This window comes from Aplidium turbinatum, chromosome 17 (assembly GCF_918807975.1).
Source record: "Aplidium turbinatum chromosome 17, kaAplTurb1.1, whole genome shotgun sequence".
NCBI lineage: Eukaryota > Metazoa > Chordata > Ascidiacea > Aplousobranchia > Polyclinidae > Aplidium > Aplidium turbinatum.
In genome coordinates, this window is record NC_137488.1 from 20,681,134 (window position 1) to 20,691,275 (window position 10,142).

The 10,142-nt window shown below is 40.0% G+C and overlaps 1 protein-coding gene across 1 annotated transcript; it reads right to left on the minus strand.

Moving 5' to 3' along the window:
• Positions 1-637: 637 nt before the first annotated feature.
• LOC145786509 (sorting nexin-6-like) lies at positions 638-9,503 on the minus strand. Its single transcript, XM_082598175.1, has 9 exons — positions 9,375-9,503; positions 8,529-8,633; positions 7,591-7,689; positions 6,853-7,059; positions 6,397-6,586; positions 6,009-6,084; positions 4,515-4,731; positions 3,821-3,955; positions 638-3,026 (listed from the first exon to the last, which is right to left on the minus strand). Exons 1-9 carry the CDS (start codon positions 9,375-9,377, stop codon positions 2,955-2,957), a joined length of 1,104 nt encoding a protein of 367 aa, XP_082454301.1. The 5' UTR covers positions 9,378-9,503; the 3' UTR covers positions 638-2,954.
• Positions 9,504-10,142: the final 639 nt, after the last annotated feature.

Genomic DNA, 10,142 nt, shown 5'->3' on the forward strand with positions numbered 1-10,142 from the left:
AGACAACCGGAAACAGACATTGCAGTCGGCTGCAGCGTGGGTCAGGTGTACGTCGGAAGGCGTACACCGATGCATAGCGCTCAAGTCTGCTTTCCTGCAATGCAGGATAAAGATAATAAAACAAACAAACAAACAAAATGTAACTATTTAGAAGCGGCTATTCAACACGGAAGATTAAACAGACAAACCTTTCAGAACACTTGCTCGTGTGCACGAAAGTCAAATCATAAGATGGCGTTGATGGAAGGAAGTTGAGTGAAATTTTGTCCTCAGGCTCAGAAGCCTTTTCGAAAGTTCCGAGGCTTTGAACCATCAACGCAGACCCAGTCACCGATCAGAGGTTTCCGCTTGCTTGCTGTGAATTATTCCATCCACTAAGTGTCGATGAATATAGAGCTGTCACTTGCTCAAGCGCACACTCCGGGCGTCGAACCATCGGTTACTTGATCTTGTTGTGTTTTTGTGGCAAACGCCCCAGTTATCGCACCTCCCATTAAACGAGACCACAGCACAAGCTAGCAGGTCAATGTTTCGTGCAACACAACGTTGCGCATCCTCAGAGTCGTTTCCATCAAACGTATATCGTGCGTAACAGCCAAGCATCCCCTGACACCACAGCAGCATAAACAGGCGACAGTACATCAGGCCATTGTAATGATGATATAGATGAGATATAGGCGACAGTATTGCACAAAACTATCCGTGTGGAAAGGGGTGCCCCATTGTTCATCCGATCGCGCTCTCTATAAACCTCGTTGGGGGACAATGGAGCCAGATGGGCTCTACAATCGGGCACCGCCTCAACAACTCCACGGCACTCACAAACTTTTAAGGAAATCACCATAAAATCATCTAATCTTGATTGAATCAACGTTTCACAACGTCTCGGGAAGGTTCTGTAAACACGAACAGTGATAGTTACGTCATTTTGCGTAACTCAACAAACAAAATAGGCCTACTACGCTGTTGACGTTGACCCACTTACGTCGACGCAAAGTAATTCAGTGAAAGCAAATGACGTTACATTCGATTGAGAGGTAAACACTGCGAACTAAAGATGCATCACTCTATGGTCAAGAGAAATATAAACACATGGAAGAGAATATAAAGATTTGCCACAATTTTGGTGAAATGGAGTTGGGGACGGAGGTGAAACCGCGTATGTCACAATCGCGTAGAAACGGTTATAGGCGAATTCTTCGTAAACAATTCTTCGTAAAGCAATTCTTCGTAAGCAATTCTTCGTAAGCAATTCTTCGTAAAACAATTGTTCGTAAACAGTTGTTGGTGAAATGAAATCCGTAAAAGAATTTTTCGTAAAGCATTTCTTCGTATACACCAAATCTCCATTGCATGCACGAATAAATGCTTTGGGAAGAATTGTTTTACAAAGAATTAACTTTACGAAGAATTGTTTTACGAAGAACTGTTTACGAAGAAAACGTCGGACACCCGTACAAACTACGCCTTTACGTAACTTTGCTATCAGGCTTGTAGCTGGTAGCTACCCGGGTGGGCTGGTTTTTTACAACCCTGCACAGAGTACGTACGTACATGGAAAAAAAGACAATTCGAATAAAGTTCAAATGAATGTTGAATGTGTGGGGGGGGGGGGCTTGGGCGACACGGAATGGCCAGTTTCGGTGAGTCCGATTTGGTGAGTTCCCTATTCGGTAAGAGCCTTTTTCGTAGAGTTCCCTATTTGGTGATTTTTTGAATGTTTTTTTTTACATTATCTGGTACTGTAGCCTAATTAATAATTATCATTGCCGTTTTAGGGTTAGACTTAGGGTTGGGGTTATGGTTGGGGTCTTATTTCAACGTTTAGCGACGTTAAAACGATGTAAAAGCGGCAATGATAATTAGGCTACGGTACCCAATAATTTTCAAAAAAATATTCAAAAAATCACCAAATAGGGAGCTCTCCGAAAAAGGCTCTCACAGAATCGGACTCATCGAATAGTAGCAGACCCTGGGCGACGACATGGATATGTGTAAGTCAAACAATTACAAGAAAAACAATACTAATTATCCCATCACAATGATGCAGGGGTTGATTAGTCAAAGGTTAGGAGCTCCAACGATTTGAACGAAGTTTCAATCAAACGCCAAGTTGCAACATCGATCATACAAGCTTCATTAGATGCATCACAAACTCATTGCATTGAGGAATATTCAAACGTTTCACGTCAAAGTTATATGAATCACCATCAACGGATTCTTTCTACCTTGCACAGCTTAGGATGTAAGATACACTTCGTCATAATTGGGTTGCCGCATTGACAAAGTGCAAAGGGGTAAAGGCACTTGTGACCTCACTATCACCTGGGTTGAAGGGGGGATTGCATTTTCCCCAAACGCTGTAAATGGGCCACAGCACTCTGGTGAAAGTTCAAAAGGAGTTGAATCGCTTTCAGACAATAAGGCCACGTTTTCCAATATTATTCGAGTTTCAAATGTTTGTGATGAAAATAAAAGCAGCTTTATCACAATCAACAGATATCTTGCATCAAAACAACAAAAATCTCCAAACGGGAGCTAATCTTTCATATCATAAACTTTCAATTAAATAATATAAACTTTACAAACATTTTCAAATATTATTCTGGAACATTTTTCACTGTATATATTCATCCGCGTGTTCATAACGTCATAAAGGTTCAATGAACTTGAAATTGCAAAGACTGCCAATACGCGCGAGCATGATAATGCTGGGTAAATGCACGGAAAGCGGTAACTGCAGAATAAGGCGTGGGACGCGACATGAGCCAAAATAATTATGCAACCGACGAGACCCCACATGACGTCATAATTCCGAACAATGTGAAGACATCAATTACGTCACAATGAAAAAGCACACAATAGAAAAGGAGCACTGACAAGTACACTGTGGCGATGTTGACGAATGCGTGGACGGATGTGATTGGAGGGTACTGGATGACGTGGCCAAGAGTTCAAAGTTGAATTTTCTGGACACTCGAGTAGAACTTGCTGAACACTGCCAGTCCGTCCCTGGCTGTCTTTATCTGGCAGAGGAACATAATTGCAACAAGTTACAGACTGAAGACTATTTACGTATACGATGACAGGAAAGTTGGCAACACTGGTTTCGTTGAACGTGCAGTTTGGTTTGCAGCTGACCTTGGTGATCTTATGGTATTTTGCTGCCATCCTTGTTGCGCAAACTATTTGCCATTTTGTGTTTGTAAAATTTTTTTCTCGCCCAACAAAATCACGACAACTGAGCACAGAAGAACAAAAACTTGTCTCCCCGCGCTGAGACAATGACAGTGGCCAGCATTCCGATTCGCGCGGTTTTGATTTAACTTATCATATAATCAACATGCATGATTTGTTGAAAGCGTAATGAAAGCTAGTTTGACGTTCAGCTGAATCCAAAGGCCTCATGCATATTTGCAAAAAGCTAAAGGTGGCCCCATACTTGATTCAAGTGTCGGGTATGAGATGATAAGGTTCTCATTATGCTAAGCCTTCAGCATCAACGAGAGTAGGGTGGTCAGCTCCTTTCTCTCGGCCGCCTTTCCTGTACAGCAATTACGCCCACCCAATTTATTGCACCCTGGGTAGAGGTGAGCGGTGTTTATCAACAACCAGCTTAAGCCGGGAGTCGAACCCGCATTGCATGATTGGAAAAGTAACGCCTTATCCATTGCGCCATCCCACCGACATTTGGATTGCCATGCGCAATTACCTCATGCTGAGGCTGTGCAGCACTGAAGCTGTCTGCAGTGCATAAAGCGCATGCCTGTGATGCAGACATACAGCACCATCCGAGGAGATCACTGTCCAACAAACTCACCTCAGATTCAACCATCTGAGTGATGGCGGCCTGGTACGCCAGCACCCTCTGGCGGTTGTGACGCTCCAGCTCCGGTTTGGCTAGTGACGTCAGATCTCCGACCTCACGCTCCAGTGACTTCATCAATTCTTCAGCCTGACGTCAAAATCAATCGATTGTTACACGACAACATCTAATATTTTCTTCGCCAAAGTAGCAAGTATTTATAAACCGTTAATGAGAAATCAAGGAAGAATTTCGAGCAAGAATCCAAGGGCGGCAGATGGCGCTGCTGAACCGACACTAATAGTATCCCACACAACAAAATCCGTCATTTTTACATTGATTCAACGTCTGCAGACGTTGAATCCATGTAAAAATGACGGATTTTGATGTTTGGGTTCACATGTTTTTTCTTATTGCTTTGCAACTGAGTGGCCATCATCTTGGCTTGTGGAGAAGTCCACTCATTTCCTAACGTTACAAACAGTCAGTACGTCTCAAGTTTTTGAAATAACGTTTCTGGGTTGTAAATGCCTAACCAGGCAGTGCAGGGGCACATGCCAAACGTTGCATAACTTGCTTATGATTTTAGTGGCATTCAAATGAAATAATAAACAGAATAATTTAAAATCACAGCCGTTGAACCCAACTACACCTCGACCTCAGAACGTACAAGGACCAAGGCCATCTGCAACCAAGGTAGGAGACCAACCTGCTGTTTTTTCTGAGGTTTCGCCTTTTCAAAACTTTTTTTCGCGTTTTCCAGGTCCAGCAACTTGAGCACTCGCTTCTGCAGCATCTCCTGCTCGGCGACGGAGAAGCCCGCGTACAACTTGAGAGTGGCACCTAGTGTCTGTTGACGGTTGGTGGCAATCACGTGACTCATCTCATTGGCGTGCTCAGCAGCTTGACTCAGTATCTGGCACAACCTGGGGGATATTAACAAGTTAATAACAAACATATTTATGATAAGTTTGACCCATATAGCACTTGAACTACTACATGGCCACATTCAGACTGTGACCACATTTGAAAACAAGTTCCACAATTGAAAAAATTTCAGTGATTTTAGTCGCATTCCAATTCAAATAGAAACGTCGCTAAAGCCGGCGGCCACACTAAACCTGCAACTTCCAACAGAGGGATAAGAAGGTACTTAAAAGTTGTACGTGCTAGGTTGAAGAAAGTGTTTAAAAGTCTTCTGCTTGATCATCGGAAACTTCTTCGTATGTATTTGGCAACAAGCTCTTGTATGAACAGAAACACACCCGCAAACACCGCGACAACTATCATTTGACGAACAATACATTGAGAAAGTGCTGCAGCGGCTGAACACAGATGAGTTGCAAGCTAGTTATAAACAGTAGCGTTGGCAGGGGGGGAGGTCCAGGAAGTACTTTTGGAAATATGTGATACCTTAATAACACCTTAATTATTACCTTAATATTACCTTAATAATATGTGAAACCTTAATATGTGATATTCTATAGTAGATGCATGTGGGTTGATTGCGCGACAAAATTACATTAAAATTGATATTTGAAACATATTTTCCATGTGCAATGTGCATTGCCACTTTCACAAGAGTTACTAACTCTTACGAAATGTTTCTATTCAGTACTTTAAAAGTCGACATTAGTAGTTGCTGCGGCTCGCATCACCACAGCAAACAAAATCCTGCATTCCACAAACATTTGCTTTGGCAACGTCTAGCACCGGCGTAGTGCTGACCACGTAATTTCAAATCGAAACGTTCAAATCAACAAAAATAATGTTACGAACTATTTCGAAACGCTCAAAATAAAGCAGGTTGTCATTCTCAACATCTTATGGTGGCCTAGTTTGTAGTCAACAAATAAACGAAAAATAATATTTTAAAAACAATTTCGTCATCAAATAGTTGGAACTACTTGAAGAGAAGCTGTAAACCTCAACTTGGCCAATAACATCAATGACTTTGTACGGAAAATTTATATGGTGAAAAAAGACAACATTTGAAAATAGTGAGTAGCCACTATTGCTGGAGATCGGGGTTCGCGACTGCTTGCGCGACCGCGAATTGTTGAGTGAAGTCTTCGATTTTGCGAGCGATTGCACCCAGCAAGTCTTGAAGAATATCATTGGGCAATGGGCAGTTCTGCCTGCAACTGGCGCAGTTTAGATCTAGACCACGCATGATGACTATGACGTGGGGAAGGCGACTTACTCGTCCATGCTGGTCGCATCACTCGATGACATCGCCTTTGTCGTTTGTTGGATCTCCGTGTATGAGCTCGATATCCCTGTCAAGACATGACAATGTTGTGGGTTGAGCTACCTTACGTTTTCACAGCGCTGAACTAAGTATAACAAGTACACAGTGAATGCCAGTACGATAGTAAGCCGCTCACACCAGCTGACAATGCAACATGAAGCAGTAACCGCAGAAGGTATGACTCTGAAGAGTCGGCGTTGCGGCGCAAGCCAGATTGAAGAGCTCACTTTGAAGCCAGGCCATACTGGCACCAAGATAGTTGGCTGTTGTGAGACGTTGGATGTTATTGATTGACAGATACCACAGGCTAGCAATGACACAACGACAGCAAGGAACCTACTGTGTTCGACATCAACAGAGTGTTGGAATACAAGGGAGGCTGTTTTCATGTGCTTGATATTTTCGCTGTTAGAGACACGCGTTTGTTGCAGATCGACATCAGAGTCTTTGAAGTTCAAGAGGCGAAGATCGTCCATGGTCTTGTAAAGAGATTCAAAGATCCCACGGCGAACTTTCACTCGGGCTGGAGCCTGGATTGGAAGAAATCAACAAAACAAAAACAAACAAAAATAACATCGAGATCAGAATAAAGGAAAAGGGGTATTTATATATGGTCTTTTAATTTCATCAACTTCATGAAATTCCTCTGTAAACGACTGAGCACAAGGCTTGCAATGATTCTTATCACGATTCACAATAAGTTGAAGGGATACACGACCTAATGGTCCGAATGCCGCAAGACACCAAATCAAGTATTCGCGACATTCGGACGGCAGCTTAAGTTGCTGTAAGTTACCTCTCTTTCACATAAGAACTTTTGAAGAACAGTTGACTTTCCAAGTCTCGGGTGCTCAGAGCAAAGATGTAGAAACTTCTCGTAAGCTTTGCAATGCTCCACGTAATCGTCACCAACCAAAACGCTGGCTTTCTCTCCAACTTGCTTCCGTGTTCGCTTCTCTGCTGCTTGGAGGCTAGTGGCGGGAGCGGGAGGCAATGGTGGAAACTGAAATTATATATAAGTCATAAGAAGATTGGTAATATATATAATTAGAGTTTGCAGATGAGTTGCATAATTTCCTAGCTAGTGACTCTCACTGTGATGTTAACAAAACTTTTGGAGTGTCAGTCATGCAAAAAAGCTTCAATCAAGAATGATACAGATTAAAACCATCCAACCCAATATTTTTTACCAAAACATTAAGAGACCTAGCCCACTGAAGAAGTCAGTCATGTGAAATGTCTGATAAATGAAACGGTGGAATAAATGCGAGTTATCACTACTTACAATACCTTGTGATAGTTTCGCATAATTTACACCAAAAGTTTTTAAATTTCAATGTTGTGCAAGAGCTAAGCTTGCTCCGCTCCAAACACGAATATAGATTACGTGGTAAGCAGAAAACAATAAATTAATGTTACTGACACAATAATGCAATTCGTATAATGTTGGTAAATATTAACGATTGTATATTATATAGTATATACCAATATAATTTTTCACAAAAGTATAGAAACAGTGAATGGCATATCTCACAATAATTGATTTGACATCATCTTGAGTTTTAAGGCAATGAAGAAGCCAAAGAAAGTCCTCATGGAGCCGGATGACAACGATCGCTCGCTCATCGCCATCCTGTGGAGATGGATGTTCGTTACTTATCTTCAACCAGGGTTTTAGTGGATAGCTACCCGGGTGGGCTGTTCTTTTTTTTTACAAAAAAACATTTGATTTTTTAAAGGACGTAGCTTGATCTACAAAACTAACATTAGTTTTGTAGATTGAAAATGCTACACAAATACAAAAAATTGAAAATGCTACACAAATAAAAGTAATCACGTCAGACTTTGGGAAGCGCTGATCTGACAACATTTGTTGTCAGATGAGGAATACTGCTCCAATTGGAGATAAATTCAAAGCTGTTCAAGAAAAAAGGTTATGACAAAACCTGTGACAGAACAAAGCTTTTTCTCAAAACTATCAAAGGTGTTATTGTCAACAACTAATCAAATACTGCAAAGTTTGGCAGTTCATCAGGATTGTAATCTTTTCTAGCATTAATCTTGTTGCAACTATTGCTAGAAACTTATAAAACACGTATAAAGAACGTAGCAATAACATGTATTCATTGAAGGAACCCCACAAATCAAACATACAAACCAAAAACATGGATAATTTTGGTCTGTTTGTTGGATGGTACCGGTAGTCCTGTTAAGTGGGAAAAACTGTGCAGAAATTGAATTTGGATTCGAGAACATCATAAAATGGTTTGAATACGTTGGTGGTTCGATAAAACGTAGGCCAATCAACTCAAGTGATGTTGACTGAAAGTGTTGTAATAAATATTGTATGTTGTATTCTGCATAATAGAACTTTGCATAAGTTACAATTTCTTACAATCTTGAGATATTATCGACATTGCCGCAAAATATTACAGTATATCCTTCCAGCAAAAAGTTAATAAATTAACAAACCTTTAATGTGTCAATGAAAAATTCAACTGCGGTGCCATTTTTTGTTGCTTTTGGAACTTTAATGACAAACTGTGAAGAAAATTGTGGTAGAATTCCATTGGAACTCTGTAGAGGCAAAACCGTTTTTAGTTATTATGCAGTTCCCACTACCTAGGTCTTAGGATGCTGGAATATTTCAACTGAGCATTGATTTTTGATCAATTAGATATTGCACATAAGAACCATATACATAAAAATTAAAAGAAACTGGTTACCAAAAGCATTTAATTTAAAACAATTGCACGCTCTTCTGATATATGGATTATCACGCATAACATGCTGTAATAGTTTAGCTTATTTTACTTAACACCATAAGAGAGTGCTATGTTTTTAAATTAAACTGTATTATACACTTTGTATATATAATATTTATATATGTCATAGTTATGATTTGTGAATAGATAATTAAATACTATGATATGTATATGTAATATGGTAGGTATAGAGCATGAACTACCATACCACAGCAAAAGTAAATAAAGTTTGGTTTCCTATCCATGTCAAACATCTATGTAAATAAATCACTTTTATGGAAAGAACCTTATTTGGCACGATGCACAAATCACTCACTATGAAAATACAAAATATACGATAGTTATTTAACTGGCCACTATGTCAATGAAGGTCAAAATCACATTATTACACAAGTAATATTCTTCAATATAAAAATATAATTATTACTCCCAACTAATTTACCTAACAAATATCGCAGAACACCAACAAGACATTTAGATTGGCTTGGAGAGTTCACTAATTGAAGTGATAGGCTATTGAGTAAAATAATATACAAAATTGCTTGAAACTTACCATAGTTTCATAGAATTGTCAAGATATGACAACAGTTATAACATAAAGGTCTTGAACATGGAATTTTCTGTAAAAATTATGCTAGTTCACAACAAATTAAAACTTATATATATAACTTTCTAATAATCTAAAAGCAACCAAGCATGAACAGACAATAATTGCATCTTCTGGCATGTGTAGCTCTGTGAGCTTTGTCTGACGTCACTCACTCTTGCATTTCACAATGGAATTCAAAGCACTAGATCTCCCAGCATGCCTAGTGGCATCCTGGCAATTATAAATTTCACAGTTCACACGTACGTAGTTTTGCGGTTTTGTTACATTGTGCATACCGGTATTGATTGCAACGCTCCCAGCAGTACATTTCCAATCAAAATTGGAATTCCTTCTTAAGTAGCTGCAACCATAATACCCAGCCTTCGAAATTAGCTTTCATCTACGACAGCAGAAACATTACCGGTACCGTCGCCAAATCAACAACCTTGGATTGCGGCGGCAATTGCCGTATGCTTTAATCAAACGAAATTTTATGCACTTCTTTATCGTGACACACGGCGGTAGACCAGAGCATTACGCAAGCTATGTTATGCGCTGACAATGCTCTTGTGAACTGTAGAAAGTTTGCAACCTTGTAAATACTGGCTTCATTGTTACGCAAAAGTTATTCTTTCATCGAATTATTATTGTCTACCGGTGTCGTTGCGAATATAAATCATGGTGAAGGAAGATACAGTTAAAAAGTGGAATTTACCTGCTAAAGAAAAGTAA